The 22,183-nt window shown below is 53.8% G+C and overlaps 2 protein-coding genes across 3 annotated transcripts in view; one reads left to right on the top strand and one right to left on the bottom strand.

The window, feature by feature from the left end:
* The window catches only part of FOXP4 (forkhead box P4), a 50,545-nt gene that overhangs the window by 3,199 nt on the left and 25,163 nt on the right, over positions 1-22,183 (top strand). For both annotated transcript variants that reach the window (XM_012773273.2, XM_012773271.2), the window contains exon 2: positions 14,973-15,192. In XM_012773273.2, the coding sequence (XP_012628727.1) occupies positions 14,989-15,192 (204 nt within the window). In that variant the 5' untranslated portion in view covers positions 14,973-14,988. The remainder of the gene's footprint in view (positions 1-14,972; positions 15,193-22,183) is intronic.
* Positions 1-22,183, bottom strand: part of LOC105869149 (triggering receptor expressed on myeloid cells 1) — a 298,495-nt gene that overhangs the window by 251,206 nt on the left and 25,106 nt on the right. The gene's annotated exons all lie outside the window — the stretch shown is intronic.

Here is a 22,183-nt window from a genome sequence, read left to right as displayed (position 1 = left end):
TCCCCAAATGTTTGCTGAGCCCCTACTCTGTCTGGGCAGGTCCCAGATGGGGTACTGGGGTACCTGTATGGTGAAGGCTGGGGTCTGCTGTTGCTGGTGTAGCAGAGAAGGATATCAGGTCAGGGGAGAAGGGTGGAGACAGAGTGTCTGTTTCAGAGGAGAGATCTGAGGTGCAAGGGAGGGAACAGGTCATCTCCCCAAAGAGCCACCTTTGCCTGAGAGCTGCCCCCTCCTTTCCTGCATCTTAACCTTGCGCTGCTGCACCACTGCCTTGGCCGTTTCCTGTCTCTGCAGCCTCCATGCAAGCCCCTCCACTCCATCCGAAGCAGGCACGGTGTCTTTACTTTCCTAATAGCCCGAACTGTGTGAAATAATAATTTCTTCCATCCAAGAAGCTTCTCACAGTTTCCCTTCCTTGAGATCTTACCACCCTGCCGGCTTCCCCAGACCAAGGCAGGGCAGGTACTATTTTTGACAGGACTCTGGGGCTTGGTTGGCTGAAATGGCTTCCTCAGACTCAGCCCCAGAACTCTGGAACCCAGAGCAAGGAAGGAACGCAGGCCTCTCCAGGGCAGAACGTGTGTCGGAGTGGAAAAGGCTTTGGAACTCGGCAGTAGGGATGGACCCTGGGGACCTTAATTAAGCTCTTCGAACCTCAATTTTCGTACATTGTAAAGTAGGTCAATAATACCCACCTTAAAGAGTCCGTTTGGGAGTTGCAGGAGAGAACAGATGCGAAGTACCTAGCACAGTGCCTGGCGCGTGGCAGTGCTTGCCGATCAAGGGGTGGCTTTTATTTTTAGCTTACCGGCACTGCCAGGCCACATGTTGGCTGAATACTGGAAATACTAGAGTATTAACCTTCATTTTTATAGGGTGGAAAAATGAAGCCCAGAGAGAAGAGGTGACTTGTCTGAGGTTTCACTGCTACTTAGTAGCAGAGCTGGGACTAAGATGGGGGTTCCTGTGGGGAAGGGAGAAAGGCAGGGATGGGAGGAGCTGCCACTCCCTGATCCACAAGCTCGGCCTAGGCCCCCTCTCTTCCTTCCAGGCGAAGGCTGTATCTTCCCTTCCTATTTTCCCTTTAAGGGGGTGGGGGCTCTGGGTTCAGAACCTGGCATTTCCCACCCGCATACAACCCTGGAGCATCCTGCAGGCTAAGGCACTTAGCATCTCCTAAGGCACTTATGGAGACAAATATAAAAGGGAGAGACAATTTCCCAGAACTCAGAGGAGGAAAAATGATTGGTACCCCTCTTTCCAAAAAAGGAGATTTCTAGGGTTTGGCAACCCTAGCCTACACATCCTTATGGAAGACGTTTGGCAGCAAGTCTCAGACCGGTTTGGGACCTACCACTGAATGGATCACCTGGAAGAAGCAAAAAGAAACTCCTCTTGAGCCTGAAGTTACTGGCTGTGTTCAGTGTTGTCTTCCGGGATACTCCGTAGAAATACACACCGTCGCTGCTGCCAGTTCCGCTAAGCTGGGATCACAGTGGGAACTCTTTCCTTGGAACCTTGTGGCTTTGGATGCTGTGGCCTTGTGAGATGTTGTTCCTGGGCCCTTGCAGAGCGTGGACTCAGGGCACGCATGTCTGAGCTAGAAAGCGAGAGCTCTCAGCACAAAAGGTACACAGTTGAGCTGGGCACAGGGTGCTGAGCCGTGGAGTCAGCGCTGCTGGGGTGTCACCTGAGCTCGACTGGCCTGGGCCTGGCTGATGCCCTCCCTTGCCTTGACCCCCAGTCCCCGCACCCCAGCTCTCCCTCCAGCACAGCCTGGCACCTTTCTCCATTCCAGCCATATGGCCTGTGCCCTGGGTCCCAGCTGCTCTGGCCACCTCCCTAGGACTCATCCTGTGCCCCGCTGGAGCCCCCACACCTGGGCCCTGAGAGTGAGTGGGTGTGTGGGGAGGATGAAGTAGTTCTAGGCCTAAGGGACAGCTTGGTCACAAGTAAAAAGACATGAAGAAGTGGTAGTTCCCAGGCAGCTGGGAGAGCCGGTGGGGTCAGTTGGCCATGCAAGACAGAGGTAAACGGTGTTTCCTTCCCCCGTGAGTTAATTCCGATGGCACCTGACCTGGGCGGCCATGTAAATGGGTGGGGGCGAGATGGTGGGTTTTCCGCAGACAGTAACAGAGCGGATTGTGCAGAATAGAGACCCGCGGGCATTTGTTCCGGTAGGCAGGGCTGGTGGGGTGGAAGTTCCTAAGAATTCTGACTGGCAGGAAGGAGGGGGCAAAATGATGGCAACTCAAAGGCAGGGTGACTGCGGCATGGAGCCAGGGACTTAGTAGTTGTGTCTGTCTCATAAACATCACGGAATGCCCACTGGGTGTAGGGTGGGGCTGAGAGAAGAGGTGAAATGAGGGGCTCGCTTGCAACTTAGAAAATCAGAAATTGAGCAAAGGCTGGAGCGCTGATCTTTCCTATGGGTACCAGCCACCTGAGGCAGGCTTGGGTCCTGACACCTACAGGTGAGACAGGACACCTGTGCTGCCTAGAGAGTGTCCTTGGGAGGGCCTACCCATGTGAAGGGGAACTGGAGGTAGGCGAGTAAGGGGGCTTCTGTTCTCCTTTCCTCAGTGGGGCAGGCCCGAGTAGCCTCCCTAATGTTCCATTCCCCAGCTGGCTTTACATTTCTGGAACACACAGGCAGGCCTAAAGAAGTTGGTCTAAAAGAGGGTAGCAGTGTACCACCTCCTCTACTTCCAGAGTTCTCTGTGCAGATACACATCCACATCCTGGAAGTGAATGATGCAGCTGGGGAGAATTTGGGATAGAGTCAGGATTTGCAGAGACTCAGCAAGAGGCAGCTGCTGTGTGCACTTGGGGAGCAAAGTGCCAGGCATCTTGAGGCGGCTGCCTCTCTGGATTGGAGCTGGAGGATCCCTCCGTTAGCCTCTGGGATTTCTTTCCCCAGAGAGCCAGGGCTACCTGTCTCCCCTCCCCGGCTGAGGACGGTTTGGGTTACGCTCCCAGCCAGCACTTCCCTGAGCTCCCAAGGGCATGCGTGAGTTGCTGGGAGCTCCTTGATGTCTGAGCCCTGAGCGCTGGGATGCAGCACCAGGTGTTTTCGTCAGCCCTCACCAGATGCTGAGCAAATGACTGCAGCTGAGCACCCATCCGGGAACGCTGGAGGAGGGGACAGCTTGGGCAGCATGGCCTTTTGTAGCCACAGAGAGGGCCACTCACACTGTGTGCTGTACCCCTTGTGCTCAGGAGTGACTTCATGGGTCTGGGTCCTATACAGGGTCTGGACTCAGACAGGTACATCAGGAAAGGCCCCTGTAAGCACGCTGCTACCAACTCCCTAACTCGCCCTGTGGCTTTAGGTATGACTCACTTTCTCTCCAAGCCTTGGTTTTCCTAAATGTAAAGTTGGTGAAAAGGCACCTGCAGTCCCCTCTCCCTGGCCTCCCCATCCGAAAGCCCACAGCTGGCGGCCAGGTGAGAAGAGACCTGAAGGCCCCAAATGCAAACCCTTCCCTCTGCCCCCCAGGATCCTTCCCTAAGGGGCACTGCGGAGCTTGGGGACAGGGGATCCTGCAACCCAGGCAAGTCTCCTCCTTCCCAATTAGACAGTGGAACCTGATTAAAGGGGGCACTGCCCGCCCCCTCCCGTCTGATCCCCATCGACGAGATTTCCCTTCATCAGAATCTCACATCCTCCAGAAATTAATTTGATGCCTCTTGTTATCAATTAATTGAATCTCCTTGGGGGAGAGAGCTCCGAGAGGCAGCCTGCAGCTTGGCCCTTATGTGCCGCCGTCCCCCCTCCCCCCACACCAGGAGAGCCCACCCCTCCTCCCAATCCTCGTTCTGCTTTGCTTTTAATTTCACTTATTTTCTAAAATAAAACCACTGCTGTGGACCTCTTTGTCCAGTTTGGCTTGGATGGATGTTCCTGGGCTGGGTACTGCCTGGAATTCACACTTGCTGAGGTGGGGGCAGTAGAACGTCCTCCCCTTAAATAAACAAAATCTCCCCCTTTGGGAATTTGGCCCTGACCCAGCATGCTCCTGGAGCTCCCGGGGAGGGAGGGAGGGTTGGGGTAGACTCCATCCTAGCTGGGGAGGAGGCAGGTAAAGAAGGATCAAGCTAGGAACCTCTCAGCCATAGGGATTTTGTTCTTGTTCTGTTTAGAAGCTGTTGCCCCAGCCCCGGCTGATCCACTAACTGTAGGGCAGAGGGAACAGGTGTGTGGTACCTCCAGGCTTTCCAGCAGCCAGGTCAACTACAAAGCCTCAGCATTTTCAAGGATACTTGGAAGCCCTAGCTCTGCCCCCTGTGCAAAAGATAGGGGGAGAAGGTTCTCGTAAGACACACCCACTAGAAAATCTGGGGGTGATTGTGTCAGGTAGACAAGGTGGTCACCAGAGCTCAACTGTGCTTTGCAGTTTGACATACCTCCTTGTTCTAATTCTCGCCCCAACCCTGAGAGATTCTCCAGGTAGTGATAGTTATTACTCTCATTTGACAGGTGAAGGACCCAGGCTCAGAGAGGTGACATGACTTGCCCAGGGTCACACAGTTAAGTGGAACTAGCCTCTCTGGAATGTTGGGGCACAAATTGACTGACTTCTTTCCTGCAAAGTTTTGTTGAGCCCCACATAGTTCATTACAATGAATTTCACGTCTGTATCCCCACTTCCGCTTCTTTAGAAAAACAGATACCCTGTCAACACGGTACCTGCACTTCTGTGTGGTAGGGATGGACTGGATTGAGTATCAGGCTGCCTCCTTTCTGCCCTCCACTTCTCACCTGGCCCCCTGGGTGACTACCTGGCCCCGAGGGCATTTTGATTAGCGGTTCTGACTCAGAGTTTTGCCTGTTCCCAGTATTCTTCAGGGAACATCTGGAGAGAGTAGTGTCTGGAAGGTTCTGCAGGGTCTGTACAACAAGAGCTCAGAGAAGATCTGTAAGGATGCCCTGGCCCGAATCTAGTTCCCACACAGCTGCCTAAGAACTGACGGCCGGTAGTGATTCTTTTTCCCTGTTTGCTACCATGGAGGGAATGATAAGGCCTTGTGTCTTTAGGATTCTGCTCCAAGATGAAACCAGCCCACCCCTGCAGGGTGAGCCCCTCTGTGAAAGTCATCACCCTTTTACCCACCTCCCAAAGTTGTTCTTTTGGTGTACTTTTTGTTGGGGGAGGAGTGGCTTTCTTCCAAGAACAGAACCACAAGTGGGGACTAGAGAAAAACTAGGTAGATGCCACCCTTCTGGAACTCACCTTGGAACAGGGAGAGGGACATGGAAGGACGTTTACTCTTAGCCTATTCGAATGTGGCTTCGTTTTGGATGGCGCTGAATTTGGTGCCCAAGGTCCTGGTGAATGCCACACCTAGAAATCATCTGAGGAGATGAAGGGTGAGGCCGGGGCCTGTCAGGGTAGGCTGGGCAGAACAGCCAAGGGCCCAGGGCCACTAGAGTCCCTCCTCTGCCCGCGGGAGCCCCTCGTACCAAAGGCACTGCCAGAACCAGGATCCAGATGGCCATCCGGGCCCTGGGCGAGTTGCCCCTACCCCCTAGCAGCAGGCCCCCCACGTAAGACGTCACTATTTAATTAGCCATCTCTGATTAACCAAACTTGGCATTCGGCTTCTCTTGCCCTCATCTTTCCCAGCTCCGAATCAATGGCTTTGATATGCTAATTAGGGAGTAATTTAATTTCAAAAGGCCGCAATTAACAAGGGTGTTGTGGACATGCTGTAGTTAAGCGGAGTAATCTAATTTGCATTAGTAACAAGCAGGGACTAATTAGAAGCTTAATTAGACACTTAGATGGCTCTTATGTTTACTTTCTTAATGAGATGGAGTAGGATCTTTGGTTCTCTTTCTTTTTTTTCCCCCTTTATTGTTAATTCTTCCTTTTGGTCACACAGTAGGAAGGGGTGTTGAGGGAAGCCACCTTGCCAGAGCCTAGTGGGAGCATTTTGGGGCCCGGAGCCAGTAACAGGTAACCTGAGAATAGTGGTAGTGGCAGGAGAGGTTTGGATTCCAGAGTGACCGCCCTTGGGCCTTGCCACCCCTGGGGTGGGATGCAGGGAAGGGTACTGGTTTGGGAGTCAGAAGAGCCACCTGGTTTCAGTGTGGCCCAGGTACTCAGCAGTCAGGTGACCTTGTCAAGTCACTTGGCATCTTTGAAGTGTGGTTCTTTGGTCATAATGAACACAAGACTGTGTGGAGGAGAGGGGAGGGACAGGGCATGGGAAGGGGCTATCGGGGACTCTGTGAGTGGAAAGGCTGCTATTAAGAATAAAATATATTCACAGATTGTGTGCCAAGGCCTCTCACTGCCTTATGGCTCAGCTCAGAAGTCACCTCCTACAGAAAGCCTCTCCAGAGCACCACACTCCCTCTGGGGACCCGTGGTCCCCCGTGTCTAACATAACATTTGTAAAGGGGTGTGTGTGTGTTATGTAGGGCAGAGATTCTCAACCTTGGCTGCCCTTGAAATTTAGAATACTTGGAAAAGCTTTTCAAAATATCCACGCCTGGGTCCCACTCCCTGAAGAGTTTAATTTAATTGACCTAATAGGGGGCCTAGCTGTGGGTTTGTTTTTTAAAGCTCTCAGGTGATTCTGATGTCTAGAAGGCAAGTTTACCTGCCCACATGTCTCTCTCTCCTCCATAGTAAGTGCCCCAAAGGCAAGGGCTGCATTTCATCCACTTCCATTTGCCGTGACCCTACTGCCCAGTGGGCTCAGTGTCAGTTGCAGGTGAAGCCCCAGCGCCCACTGTGAGCCCAGGGCACTCACCCAGACCCGACAGGGCCTGCGGTGTTGAGTTTTGAATGCTTTGTGTGGGATCTGAGAGTCTCTCGCAGAAGGGGCTAAGGAGAATGGGAGGAAATTGCTAAAAAGGGGTGGGCTTCTGAGAGACAGGGGTGCCTTGATGAAGGGAGAGAAGAATTGCTACAAATTTTATGGACGTCAATTAGGGCATAAAAATATCAGGAGGCTTGAAAATATGCAATTCTACCTTCTAAACATGTATCCCAGGCAAATAGTCAAAAATGTCGAGTATCCTGTTCCCATAAAGGTGTTTACTGCAGAGTCATAGTGAAAAATAGCCAGCAGCCTAGATGTCTAACTCTAGGGAATCGGCAAAATAAATTCTGGAACATCCAGCCCATTTGGGCAACTGTGTAACCATTAAAAACTGTTGCTTAAAATATGTGATGTCATGTGGAAATGCTTATGATAGTAAGTAGTGAGTGTGGGGGAAAGGAAAATTCAAACTATGTACAGATTGTGACCCCAATTTCACTTTCTAAATGTTTATATGCCAAAAGAGAGTGAAAGTGGATTGACAGGAAGGAGTGTATATCTCAAAAGGCTAGATCTCTAGGTGGTAGGATTATGAGTACTCTTTATTTTTTTCTTATCCTTTTTTTTTTTTTTGAGACAGAGTCTCGCTTTCTTGCCTAGGCTAGAGTGAGTGCCGTGGCGTCAGCCTAGCTCACAGCAACCTCAAACTCCTGGGCTCGAGTGATCCTTCTGCCTCAGCCTCCCGGGTAGCTGGGACTACAGGCATGCGCCACCATGCCCGGCTAATTTTTTTTTATATATATATCAGTTGGCCAATTAATTTCTTTCTATTTATAGTAGAGACGGGGTCTCGCTCTTGCTCAGGCTGGTTTTGAACTCCTGACCTTGAGCAATCCGCCCGCCTCGGCCTCCCAAGAGCTAGGATTACAGGCGTGAGCCACAGCGCCCGGCCCTTTTTTTTTTTTTTTTTTTGCTTCAAAATGCTCTACCAAGATGTCTGTTACTTTTAGGATTAGGAAATGAAGTTATTTAAAACTCGGGAGAGAACCTGGAACAGACAACACAAGATGGTGGCCCACCTTACAAATCAAAGGCTTTGTTGCAACCTTTTAGATAGGCATGTCCTTGCCCTGCCACTTGTACGAAGTCCGTCGGGTGCCACAAATGGTCCCTAGAGTTGGGGCAGGTAGCTCTTACGGGGTCACAGGTCATTTAGGGAAAATCCCAGGCAGAGGTGGGGGTGTGGAGGGAAGCCCAGGGTGCCAGCCTTTGACCTACAAAAGGGGAGTCCAGCGTACAGGGAGAGCAGGGGTTTGAGGAGGGATTAACCTTATTCTGGAACTCACCGAGCCCCGTGTGTTTGGGGAGAGAAACTGCTGGCCTGATCAGAGAGCCAGGTAGTCTTGGACTCACATCACCCAGCTCTGGTTTCAGGACCCATTTTGGAGCTAGAGCAGCATTCTGATCCTTGGATCATTTTCCTCAAGGGCTGGGAGAAGGGGGTGGGATCAATTTTTAAACCACAGCCCACTCAGAGTTGGTTGTAGCAGGACTTTCTTGGCCTCCGTACTTGATAGCAACTACCCTTCTCTGGTCTTCATGCAGTCTGTTTCATTTGATAACGCAGCAGTGCTGGAGGGAAGGTTTATTGACATTAGCCCCATATTACAGATAAGGAGACCAAGGCTCAGACTGGTGACCTCGCAGACTGGTGACCTCAATGTCACAAAGGTAACAGGAGGCCAGGGAAGAGTTCGCAGGTGGAATGGCAAATGAGTGGCTGGCTGAGAGGCCCAAAGTGACTGCTGCCCTAGAGCCCTGCCCTCACCTGGAGCCAGCAGGGGGCCTCTGGGTCCAGAGCTGGATGGGGGAGGGTGGGCCTCTGAGCTGGTGGATTGAGAAGCAGCCTTCAGTTACTTGTAGGGCCGGTGTGCATTGCTCTGAAAAGCCCACTGCTTTATGTCCCTTGACACAAGTGGGATCTGATAGCGGGATAGCTAGAAAGAAAGAGAAGGAAATAGAAGGAATCCTTACATTCTGTTCTGCGTGGTACCCACGTGTGTCATTTTATGTAATCTAGAAATGTATTCATTTCAAAGTCTTTTAGTTCTGGAAAAGTCTGTAACTGGCAACGTCTCCTGTGTAAAATAAGGGCCTTTGCGTGTGTCGTTTCCCCTGCATTCCGTGTGCACTTCACCCTGCGAGTACCTGCTCATCCTTCATTTCTAAGCATGAATGCCATTTCCTCAAAGAAGAAGGCCTTCCCTGCCCCACTCCATTTAAACCAGATCCCCACTTACCCCCTGTGCTCACACTGGGTAGAGTTTGTCTTAATTTGAGCTTGTCTGTTTGTGTCCTTGTTTATCATTTGCTTCCCTTCATGGGCACTAGCTCTGTGAGTGCAAGGCCCGAGCTGGCCCTGTTCTATTTAGATCTGCGTACACAGGGGCTGCACGTGGTAGGTGCCTAAATATTTGTTGAACCAATGAATGGATGAAGGGTCACTGCTGGTGAAATGTACTCTGGCCAATCACCGGAGGAAAGGCAAGCATGACTTTGTTCATGGTCAAAGCTCCACTAGTAACTAACGTTTAAAAAAGACAAATGCCAGATTTACCTGGAAAAAAGGGAAGGGGATAGATAGGACCTGCCTTATTACTTACCAGTTGCCCTTGCTGAGTCCTTTACACACAGCTTTCAAAACATCTAGGACACTACAGCAGTAGCATGTTCAGTAGGGACCATGTTTTAGTTTCCTGATGATAAATCCCCAGTGCTTAGCTTAATTGAGCCCTAAATACATGTTGAATGAATGAATGTCCCTTGGAGATGGAGCATCTAGTTTTGGCCACCAGGAAGCTCATAACCAACGTCAGCGTTGATCATTGGAGCCCTATTGCTTCAGCACCACCTGGGAACTTTTTAGAAATGCAAATTCCTGGGGCCCACCCCAGACTATTGAATTAGAAACTTTGGGGTTAGGACCCAAAATCTGTGTTCTAACAAGCTCTCCAGGGTGATTCTAATGCACTCACGTTTTTGATCCCCTGATTTAGGGTTTTGTTCCATCATTTGCCCCTCTGCCATGATAACTGTATTTTAAGAAATTTTACCTTTTTTTGCAATCTGCGTCCTAATCTTTCTGGGAATCATAAATTATAAAATAGATAGCTACATCCAGTCCAGTTCTCCCCATGAGACAGAGGAGAAAAGGGGGGCATTAACTTGGCCCAAGTCACTCCGTAAGTTGGTGACAGAGCTGGGGCTAGACACCAGTTTTCCGACTTCCAGAGCCAGGCTCTCGGACCCGCCACGTTGTGCTATCTCCTCGTTTCCGGAGAGCTGGGAACGATGTCGTCTTTGAACTCCAGCCGCCACCATTGCTCTGGGTACAGGTTACCCCTGGTCACGCACCCACCCCTGTGCTCCCTGAAGAGCTGGGGCACGTCCCCAAGCCAGCTGCGCGCGTGCACGAGTGTGCCGGGCGGGACGCGCGCCCCGGGAGCGCGCTGGGGGCTGCCTCGCTCCCTCACTCGCGGGTAAACTCCGGGCATCCATCAGTCTGTTAATTGCACTAATTAGAGATCGCGGAGGTGTTAATTGGAAAACCCTGGTATTGTGCCTGTTTGGGGAAGAAAACGTCAATAAAAATTAATTGATGAGTTGGCAGTGCTGGCGGCGCGGGTTCGCGGCGAGGCGCAGGGTGTCGTGGCAAATGTTACGGCTCAGATTAAGCGATTGTTAATTAAAAAGCTACGGTAATTAATACTCGCTACGCCATATGGGCCCGCGAAAAGGCACAAAAGGTTTCTCCGCGTGTGGGGCGCCCTGTCTCCCCCTCCCCCCAAGGCACCCCAGCCCTTGGGTTCCCCCCAACCTGTGGCCCCAAGGTAGGGGCAACTCTTCACTTCCGGCCCGGGAGCGGACCTGGCAGGCCGTGGGAGTTTCCAAGGGCGTCCCTCATTGCGCGCAGGCGCCCTGGTTCTTCGAAGAGCCCAGAGACTCAGGGGAGGTGTGAGACCCCAGCGCCCCCTGGCTCCCCCAGAGCGGAAGAGGCGGCCTCCGCTTTGCCCTGGCTTTCTCCTGAGATCCTCCGGGCCTGGTCAACACTCTTGTCCCCCCCATGGGGACAAGAATGGGAGATTAGGACCTGCCTAAGTTCAAGACCCAAACCCCAGACAGAAATCCTGGACCACCCAAAATAATTCAGCCTCCACTGCACCTCAACATGTGGTAGGAGAGGGGTCTGGGAAGTCTGGGGTCGGGGGTGAGAAGCCCAGTTTTAGAGAACCCTAGAAAGACCTCTGACCCTGCCCCTCCTTGTACGGAGGGAGAAGAGCAGCCCAGCGACTTGGATGTGGGGCAGTGTCTTGACCAAGGCCACACAGCTGGGCCTTGAAACCAGGTGGTCTCATTCTCAGAGCTTCTGCCCTTCACTGATGCAGGTGCTCAGCTGCCCCTTGCTGAGGAACTAGGTGATGGGGAGGAGCATGGGTTGAGAAGGGAGGGGTGTTTGGAGAAGGCACAGGGAAGGAAGTGAAGGGAGGAGGGGGTCTTGCAGGGTGCACCCTAAATACGGAGCAAGCAGCTCAGGTCTACACTGGGTGGAGGTCTTTGTGGAAGGGACCACAGCTGTGACACTAATGTACTTTCAGTGGCTCCCAACAGCCACTGCAATACTATGGCTCCATGTCCACTTGCTGGACTAGGGAGTTTTGCTCCTGGAGCTCCAAGTCAGAAGAGACCTTCAAGACCATCCCCCCATGTAGAGATGGGGAAATAGAGGCCCTGAGAAGGAAGGCAAAGGATTTGCAGCTAGTCTGTGGTGGAGCCCAGGCCCCTGCCTTCTCTCCGAGCCAGGGTTCAGGCTCCCATGGACACTGCTTCCTCCCCCACACCTTTGTATTTACAGGGCACTGATATCAAGGCCTGCCCCCAGCACCCCACCCTGTCCTGTCCCTAGCGGGCTGGGCCCCAGGCACCCAGAGCCTGCTCACCCACAGTGCAGGGAATACCCCGGTGCAGTTGCGACACCTTATGTTTCCATATAAGTGGCTGTTTCCAGTGAGTGGCTGCTGGTATGCTCATCCTAGGAGGGCAGGTGTCCCAGGGCAGAGGTGAGAACTCAGAGAGGGCTTGGGAGTGCATGTCCCGCAGGTTTGGGGGTGTGTTAGTGAGCATGGAAGGAGGTGTATGGGTGTATGTCATCAGCAAAGGCCGGGGAGGGGGCAGAGTATGCCACATGGGAATTAATGCCATTCATACACCCTGCGGAAATGACTTTTCAAATGCATATAATCTCAAGCATGCAAATGAGAGGCTTGCTTCACCCTGTTTAATATGAATGATCGGCCCTTGAATAGCTATTATTACACACCACATTGCAGCAATTATGTTGTTCACTGGGTATTGCTTTGTACACCCCCTCCCAAAATTAAAAAGACAGGAAAGAAAGGGACACCTCTGTCTGCATACTCTTCCTTCTTTTTTTCTCTTTTTCCAAACTTGCTGTCTGATCTACAACTTTATGGTATTCCTGTGTGTTGGAAGGGAGGCACCCTCCCTTACCCCAGGAAGTAACTGCCAGATTCTCTTTCCTTTCTCCTGTGAGTGCATACACCCCAGAGGCTCTGGTCTTTGTCCCCTGGGGCCCAGGGGTTCTCAGATCTCAGAGGAGCTAGACTTGGAATCAGGGCAGGCAGCTGCTCTCTACCCCCAGCAGGGCCAGGGTTGGGGGAGAGGGAGAGCAGAGCAGGCCTGCTGTCTCTGCACCCCCTCATGTAGCTGCGACCCAGGCCTGTCCATCCCCCCCAAGTGGGGGAAGGTGCTTCTGTTGGCTACTGGGTGGGTGGTTTCAGGGGAGGGGCTAGAGCCCTGTGCTCTGGCCTCGGCCTTGGTGCCCACCCCATTCATCATTTCGAAGCCACTCGCCCTCAGGCTGACACGGCCATTAAGTCCTGAGACGTAGTGCTCAATCTCTTCCGAACCATCACTCCCATTCTGCGTGCACCCAGGCCCTGATCCTCTCAGAGCCCAGGGGTGGAGAGGCAGCTGAGGGAGTGGGGGCAGAGCAAGCCCTTGGGAACACACGGGGGAGCTCACAAACACGAGCACCCAGGAGGCCACAGACTCACTGGGGCAGGAATACCCCAGTCCCCTGGAGCAGTGATGTGTTCCACATGGACCCTCAGCAGCTCTTTCATATCCTCACACTTGTCCCCTCTGTGTCCCAGCAGGAATAAAAGCTGAGCAAACGGCCCAGTGGAGTGAGGGAAAAGAGCTCTTGGGGAGTGAAAAGAGAGAATTTGAGAGTTGGAGGGAGATGCTTTTGGGAGCCGCTGCCTTGGGGAGAGAACCAGGGAAATAACAATCTGGTCTCTTCCTGCAGGTCTACAATCTGCCACCTGCCAGGCCCTTGTCCACCAATTAGGTCAGGGCAGCCATGCGGTTGTAGGGTCTGCCTTGGCCAAAGGGGATCAAACAGGGAGGAGGCAACACTGGCTGGCTTCCCTGGGTCTTGCTGGACGCTCCTTTGGCCCTACCTCTTGGTGACCTCTTGAGTGACCTGGGCCAACTCCTTGACCTCTCTGAGCCTTAGGGGCTTCACCCTTACAATTAGGATGGGTGGAGAAGGAGCTTATGAGTACAGGGGGCTTGCTCTGCCAGGTGCCTTGTACATGCTTTCTGTTTACTCCTCAAAGGACTCTAGAGGCTGGCATTAAATATAGTTGGCCCTCCATATCCTCAGATTCGCTATCCATTGATTCAACCAACCACAGCCTAAACGTACTGTGCAGTATTTGGGGGATGCTGAACCCACAGGTACAGGGGCCGTTTTCTGTGTCCACGGGTTCTGCAGGGCCAGTTTTGAGGCTTGAGCATTCTTGGATTATGGTTTCCAAGGGGGTCCTGGAACCCCTTCTCTGTGGATACGGAGGGACATTTCACTGCCACAGACAAGGAAACTGAGGTTTAGGGACTTTAAGATGTGTCGAAAGTCAATGGTGGATTCCAGCCACGGCTTGTTTGACAGAAATCCATGTTCCTCTCTAGTGACTATAGCTCTGGGGGTAGTTGGGGACCCCCCCCCCAAGGATTCGAGGACAACTTTGCATAAAGAACCCTCGTCACCATCATGGAACCTTTGTGAGCTGGGTGCAGCAGCCCCGGCCACCTCCTTCTCCTCTCTATTGCCCTCCAATGTCCCAGACACACCCTGTTTTGCTGGGGATGTTCCAGCCATTCCTTGGGAGGTATTTCCAGGGTGGGGTGAATTCAGACCCTGACCCTCTGCCTTGGGTGAGTAACCCAACTCTCTGGACCCTCAGTTTTTCCGTCTGTCAAATGGGCGTGACAGCTGTTTCCCACAGTGCCCGTGTGGAGGACTCGTGGTGCCTGTAGAGAGGAAGTGGACAGTATTGAGGGTTTGCTTTTGGCCAGGCACTGACCGGGCGGAGGGCTTTAAAACAGAAGATGGAAAGTGGGACCAGGGCATCCTTCACTGTACGCCTCCCGCCCAGCTGAGTGTCTGGCTCCCAGTAGGTGCTGGGCCAGTGGCCGCCATTAAAATTGTAGGGCAAACATTGATTAGGGCCTTTTGTGGCCTGGGGAAGGAGGCCCTGCCCTGGGGAACAAACACAAAACCCATTACAGGAGGAGAGGAGGGGCGGCAATATGGTGGGTCCCTAGTGAATAACTCTTCTGCCTTTGCCGCGTTGGCACGGGGACCCCCCCCAGCTGATCCTCCCTCCCACTTCCCTTAGCATCCTGGCCAGAAGGCAGAGTCCAGAACAGGTTTAGGGCCCTGATGGGCAGTGCAAGGGCTTCCTCCCGTCCCCATCCCAGCCCAGGTCTCCTGGAAGTGGAGGGAGTGTGGGGAGGAGCATGGGAGGCCCGAGCTGCAGTCTGGAGCTGCTGCCTTCCCAGCCTGGGAGGGGTGACACTGGGAGGGGCACACCCCGTGAGGGGTCCCAGAGAGCAGCGTGTGGAAAGTTGAGGCGGAGACGAGGCAGGACTGCGGATGGGGGCGAGGGAAGCAGGGTATCCAGCGATGGGGGGGACGATGCCCCAGGGCTGGGGACGGGCGGAGGTGAGGGAAGTCAGGTGTCCGGTGCTGACTGTAATGTTGGGGGGCTTTGGTTGCCGCCCGTCCAGCCTCGAGCCTTGGCTCCTGCCCCGTGTCTTTCCTCCCCCTCCAGGTCCCGCTGGAGCGACATGATGGTGGAGTCCGCCTCGGAGACGATCAGGTCGGCTCCGTCGGGTCAGAATGGCGTGGGCAGCCTCTCCGGGCAAGCTGATGGCGGCAGCGGTGGGGCCACGGGCACGGCCGCGGGCTGCTCGGGCAGGGACGTAGCCACTGGTGCGGACAGCAACGGCGAGATGAGCCCTGCGGAGCTGCTGCACTTCCAGCAGCAACAGGTAGGAGCTGGCGCCCAGGAGGGCGTCTGGGGAGGGGAGCAGGGGACACCGGGCCTCATCCCACTCCGTCCTACCACGTGGGCAACGCTGCTCCATTCTTAAGGCTGCCCAGCCTCCAAGCACTCCCTGTGCACCCTCCCACTTTGGTGGCCACTTTGAGCCTGGGGTAACAGCCTTTTCGAGAGAGAGAAGTGGAACTGGGGTGGGGGTGGGCTCAGATCATGGAGCTTGGGACGGTCCCAGAAATGCCATAAGAAGAGACAGATGCCCAGGCAGCAGGCTTGAGAGTCTGCGTGTTGAATGGGCGGGCACCTCTGATCTCCGCCTGCACACTGGCAAGGAGACCGGCTAAATTAAGAGGGCTGAGAGGGTGCTGGGCACACAGGGGTGTCTTCACTTCATTTGTATTGTAAAACATTCCCACCTCCACGCCTGCCTGGGCGCCAGATCCCAGCTGTGAAGAGATTAAGCTTCCGTGCACCAGGGGCTGAGGCAGTTGGGAGAAGGCCAAGGGAGGCAGGCAAAGGCAGGCCTCCATTCCTAGGGCTCGCACTAGGACTCCTGGCTGTGTCCCCTACCCTCTCCCACCCATCATCCCCACCCTGAAGTGCAGCGTTCAGGAGTTCAAGACCAGCCTCTCTGAGGATCTAGAGGCATGAGGGTAGGGAGCCTGGTTAGGTGATGACAGAGCAGGGGCCCAGGTCCTGGCCCCACCCAGGGGAGAAGGGAGAATCATGCTTGACAAGTTCCGGAGAACCGGCCCAGCCAGCCCTGGCTTTGGGATTTTCTCTCTTATTTGACTCTGCTCCTGGAATCGATGCTGGTGGCGCTGGCCCTCGGGGGCTCTGCTGGGAACATGGAAAAGCTGGGTCCTGCATGTACATCCTTGCCCAGGACCCCGCCCCTGCCTCGCGTGCACAGATGGCTGCACCTGCTGTGCCCTCCTCCCTGCCAATGCACTGCCGCCTCCGGGGTTCACCCCCACCCCCACTCCATAACCCCTGAGGGCCCTTTCCCACCACACCCCTGGAGGCAGAGGTCAGACTGGAAGCAGCACCATCAGAAGCCCTTCACAGAGCTGGCTGGCGAGAACTAAACAGGAATTGAAGAAAGCCGATTTAAGTCCCAGCCAGCCCCTTACCAGCAGTGTGACCTTAGCCAAGCCAGGGGCCTCTATAAGCCCTGGCCTCCCTGGTGCCTAAAGCGTTAGGATCAGGTGCAGTTTGGATGTGCAGCCCCTCTACACGCTTGTCGATGTGGATGTGAACAGAACGGGGGACTTTAAGATCACTTCCTCTTGCTGCCCATGGAGACAGGGGCAGGAAGGGCCTGTCTCCTTCCCCCAGGAAGATGGCCTTCGGGAGTTGGCTGCCATCTCCCAAGCCTTCCCAAGCAGGTCCTCTGGGGGAGCGACCCACAGAGTCTGTGCCCGCTGCTGGAGACAGAAGGTCAAAGGGGAAAATCCTACCCTTTATCAAAATAACAGCAAAACACACCCCGTCCAGAAGTCCCCAAGGCCACCCATTTTGTATGGCCAGCTCTTCCCCTCCTGTGCCTCTGTGCAGACAGAGCTATGAAAAACTTAGACTGTGGCAGAGGAGGCGAGTAGCAAAAGTAGAAAGTTTCTTTTAAAAAATTACTTAAAGGGTGAACACAGATCTCTGGATAACTGGGGAGATGTGTGGGGTGGGGAGAGACAGAACTGTCTGTACTGATCAGGTTTCTCAGTTCTGCATTGCACATGAGCCATGTTTTCCCATCCATATTCCACGTTCCAGTTATTCCTGTTTGTTTTGGGGAGTATCCCAAAGTCCTGGAAAATCCTATATCTGTTTCACAAATAAACTGGGGTGGGGATTTGGAGGCAGGCAGAGGGCTGTTTTATCCATCTGGGCTCACTACGGGCGTAGTGCCCAGGGCCAAGGAACATATTTGAGACTTTAAAAAAGGTTTTGTTGGCTCCAAACTATGAGAAGAACCTTGCAAAATTAAAATTAAAGATTTTCGATTAAAATGAAACGGTCTGTGGGCCATCCCTCCACCCCCAGTATATGACTGAGGCTTTGCGGGGGACTTCAAGGGGAGCATTTTCTGGTACCCAACAACTAATGCTCCTACTTGTGGGGTAAACAAGTATGGGAAAGAGAGCCTGGCCCCTTGGGTTCCTCCTCCCTCTCAATCCCAACCAGGAAGTCCTTAGAGGACAAACAGATGCCTTCCGTCTGTTTGGTGCTTTCGGTCTTTCTTGTACACTGTGTCGTTCACTCACCTCACCATCCCTGGGAGGTCAGTGCTATTATTCCCATTTCACAGAGAAGGTAGCCCAAAGTAGGCTCTGACTTGTCAAAACAACACAACAAAAGGCTGCAGTGTGGCCAGGTGTCATGGCTAAAGCCTATAATCCCAGCACTCTGGGAGGCCAAGGGGGGAGGATCGCTTGAGGCCAGGAGTTGGAGACCAGCCTGAGCAAGAGCAAGACCCCATCTCTACAAAAAATAGAAAAATTAGCCAGGCATGATGGTGCGTGCCTGTAGTCCCAGCTACTCAGGAGGCTGAGGCAGGAGGAACGCTTGACCCAGGAGTTTAAGGTTACAGTGAGCTATGATGATGCCACTGCACTCTACCCAGGTGACAGAGCAAGTCTCTGTCTCCAAAAACAAAACAAAACAAAAAAAACATGCTGCAGCAAGACCCCAGTCCCTAGTTCAGGGCTCAGTACACCCTCCTTTTTCCTCCTACACCACTTAGGAAGTTCTTGTGGGAAATGGAGAAGGGAGGGAGCAAGGCCTTGAACATAGTAGGTGCTAAATAAATGTCTGTGGATGACCTTAAAATGATGAAAGAGCAACACTGCCCACTGGCCCTGAGTAGCTGTAGGAAGGGAGTTGGGAGAGGGTCTGTGGGCCATGCAGATCCCGTCCTTGTGCCCTCCTTGGTCTCCAAGCCCCTTCCCCTTTGTCCCTCTCTCTCTTGGTCCCTGTCCCTCTGCTCTGGGTAAACAAGCCCTGGAAATGCAATCCTCGCCTTTGGGAGTAATGAGTTGACAGAGGAGAGAGATAAACAGGGCGAGTCAGAAGTCAAGTCTGTGATAGGACTTGAGGCCGAAACAAACAGTGCTGAAGAGGGCGGCGGCGTCACTTTGGAACAAGAGCAGGAGCCTGTTTCCATGCAACGAGCAGGCTGGGAGCTTGTTTAAACAGAGGCTGGGGGGTGGCCTGGTGTGGCTGCAGGGCCAGGGCTGACTGGAGAGAGGGGTCCTGGGCTGGCGGCCCCACGTCAGCATCAAGGCCCCCGTTCCTCCCAGCCACCTCCTTGGTGGGTGATGGAGCCACGCCACCTCCTGCCCCTCGTGGAGAATCTGCCCTGGGGAGGGTGCTGGGCCTAGGGGCATGCAGTCATTCAGCAAATAGAGCCTCCTTCTGCACCAGGCGGGGTGCTGGCCAGCCGCTGCTAAAGAATACTCTAGACTGTAGATGACCCGCTGCCCACTAGTCCCCCTCCGTCCCCAAGGGGAGTGCTTCTGTCACACTGCCCCAGTCCTACATTTTGCCCTATATGATGGCTTTCTGTTTGAAGGTTGCTCTTGCGTTTTATCCTAATCAGACTTCACTGTATGAAAATGTTCCCAGTGTGTGGGGGTTTCCCCCCGGGACCCCACACATACGCTTTGGGCTCTGTGATGGGGGCAGTGAGGCCTGGGAGAAGTGTGCCCCAAATCTGGGGAGGGGAAGTCTTGGGGACTGGTCTGGGCTCACTGGCCAGAAGGAGCTGGACTCGGGGCCAGGCGGGCTGAGTGGCTGGGGCGGGGCAGGCGGAGCTGCTGAGGCTGCTGAAAGGCGTCCTGGGCCTCTGGTGCGCGCACTCCTATTGTCCATGGGTTGCAGGGGTGACAGGTCAGCGAGGGTCACAGGAGGGTTGCCTAGCGTCTGGGAACTCCCACCATAGTTGCCGTGGCAACGGGGCCAAATCCCACCCCGTTCACATCCTGTGAGGAGATTCAAAAGGGTTGGGGGGCTCTGCACATTAGTGGGCTTTTAAATCGCCCCCCTTCAAAGAGATGGGGGGTGTCACGGACTGGGGGGAGGGGAGAAGAAGAATGGAAGAGACTTTTCTTTCCCTTTCCTCCCCCATCTGGCCCTGCTCTGCCCAAGCTACTTAGAGGGACAGTGGGGGGAAGGGGAGGATTCAGGGGTGAATTAGCCCCTGTCTCCGCACCCCCGACACACACACACACACACACACACACACACGCTGTCAACAGTTGTCTTCAGTCTTCAGGACTCCCACTCTCGTGCCCCAGAGTGTACAGCTGGTGTCAGGGCCCACACCTTCTGGATTCTCCTTTTCCTCCTAGAGAATGAGCCCCTCCCCTGGAGAGGCCGGGGTGTGGCAGGAGACGGAGACTCGGGGCCTGTGCTCCCCAGAGAGAGGCCGGGAGACTGCACACCAGTTCGTGCCACTGCCGGGAACGCGCAGAATGCTCTTCCCTCCTCGGCCTGGACGTAAGGAGAGGAGGCAGGGCCGGGGAGAGGGCCGTAACCATAGGCCTTCTTGTGTGCCTCCTGGGTCACCGTAAGCCAAAGGCCACCCTGCATTGTGTCTCAGTAGTTTCCCATAGGACAGAGTTGTACTATGAGGGTAGAGGAAAGGGCCCAGGGCCTGGGGGAGCGACCTCCAGAGCCCAGCTTTCTTGGGACTCGGAAGGAGCCAGCCCCCTCCACCAGCAGGAAAGCCTCCTGCCTTCCCTCCTTATAAGGAATTCTGAGATGCCTCTTTTTTCCCCTCCCTCACCCCCTTTTTATGGCAGAGTTCTTGTCCCTGTTGACTAGGACTTTGGGGACAGAGAGGAGCATTTGGGGAGGGTTGGAGGGTGAAGGATGGAGCGGAACTCGGCCTGGAGCCCTCAGTGGGTGGTGTTTCTCTCCCTAAGGAGCTCCTTTATTCTGAGCAGCCCCAGTAGGAGTCCTCAGTAATAGAATCGCAGGCCCCACCTGCCCCACTGTAAATCCTATACTTACAGCACTCTGCAGAAGGGGCTAGAATGAAGCGGCTCAGAACTCAGATCCCCAGAATAGAACCACTTCCGGAGAGCTCCACAAGTACAGGTTGGCGGGTGGGCAGGACACAGGACGAGTGTCTGGGAGCCACCTCCAGGCACCACCAGGAGTGAAGAGAGCGATGGCAGGAACCGTGGCATGCCCCTCAGCCACCGCAGTGGTGTCAGCTCCTTGCCGAAGGCCAGGCCTTTCCACCTAGGCACCTAGGGCAGCCCCGCGGAGATGGCTTTGGCCTAGAGGAACTGAGCAGGCCTGGGCTGCACGGTGGCAAGAAGCCGGCCGAGGCTGGCCTCTTCTGGTACCAAGGCTGCCTGGGTTTGAGAGCCATGGCTGGGGGAAGGGAGAGAAGGAAGGAGCCCTTGGAAGAACCGCAGTTGCCTTTTCTGTACCTCCAGGTTCCGTCTTTAAGTCTTACCTGTCTGAGGCTGAAGTCTAATTCCTTGCCGCTAGGAGGCATTTTTCAGGGCACTTGGTGGAGAAGGGGTCCCAGAACTCGGGCTGTGTTTGCCGGATGTGAGCCTTCCACCCACGTGGGCCTGTCTGTGTCTGTGCGTTGCTGGTTTTCATTTTAATGGTTCTAATTTGAGAATGCTCCAATGTCATTTTTACGAGGTTGGTGTAAAGAAAATTAACAGCCTTTTCCAAAAAGCTTTTTTTTTTTTTTTTTTTTTTTTTAAGGGAAAAAGGTGTGGAATCACTTTGGGGCTTTTATGGTCTCCTCTCCCCATCCTCCTTGTCCCCCTTCTCTGTATAGTTTCATTTTTATGTCTCTCTGCTGGAGGACAGAATCTGGCTGGTCAAGAACTTTCACCTCCCAGGTCAGTTCTCCCAGCGGCCAGGGCCGCTGATGTCGGACCCTTCTTCTTCCTCCCCCTCCCTCCGCCTCGGGGCCCTGAGCAGTTGCATTTTGAGGGGTGAAGGAAGAGGTGTTTCCTGTTTGTTTCCAATCAAGGAGTACTTCTGAGGCACCTGCTGTTTACTAGCAGTGGGTTGGCTATCTGCCCTCAAAGGCTTCATGACCTCCTACTCAAAATCTTCCAGCAATTTTTCTTGAAGTATAGAATGAAATAAAAAAATCATTGCCCCTATGTGGTCTGGCCCCTGCACATCTCTGGCCACTCCGCTTGGCCATACTGGCGTTTTTAACCTGTCGTGCACCAGGCCTCTCCCACCTCAGGGCCTTTGCACCATCTGTCTCCTTCACCTTGAACACACTCTCTTGGAAGAGTGACCTCCCTCTGATGTTAAGTGTCTCATCAAAGCCACTTTCCCCGACCACACACCCCAAAGCCAGCCCGCTTTCCTCTGCATGGTGCTTACTGCCTCTCGGAGTTTGCTTGTCTCTTTGTTTAGTGTCTTTCTCAGCTTCTTAGAATGTGAACCCCGCCAAAGCAAATACTCTGCGTCCCTAATGCTGAGGAAGCCTGAGCGTCTTGCAGGGCTTAATACCTGCTTGGTAAATTATTGGTAAATTAATAGCAAGTCAGCCTCTTGCCCTGGAGGTAAAGGTGAGGGGCTTTCCAGGGAATGCTTTCCAGCTTTGGAGTGGGGTGAGGTGGGGCCGGCACCTCAAACACTGTTCAGTCCCCCCTTCTCCTAAATCCAGCAACCCGCAGTGAAAATTAATTATCAAGGCAATTTAGGTAAGACTGAATCCCAATTTTGCCGAAACGAACCAGAGGCAGACAAAAGAAGTTTGGATTTTGTTTATTTGGGCTGCCCCTCACCACCATCCAGGTGAAACCAGAATTTGCTCGTGCACCCGGTGCCCTGCCTGGCCAGCTCGTGCTGCTGCTGCCTGTGTAGAGCCCCCTGTCAGGCCTGGTGGGTTCAGGTTCTGCTGCTGCCGCTGTGTCCCTCTGGGCAAGTCACTGCCCCTCTCTGGGTCTCCATTTCCTCATCTCTAAGTGGACTAGGTCTATATAAATACAAAC

This window comes from Microcebus murinus, chromosome 5, assembly GCF_040939455.1.
Source record: "Microcebus murinus isolate Inina chromosome 5, M.murinus_Inina_mat1.0, whole genome shotgun sequence".
Taxonomy (NCBI): Eukaryota; Metazoa; Chordata; class Mammalia; order Primates; family Cheirogaleidae; genus Microcebus; species Microcebus murinus.
Note: the sequence above shows the minus strand (reverse complement) of the source record. Positions and strands in the feature narration are given on the sequence as shown.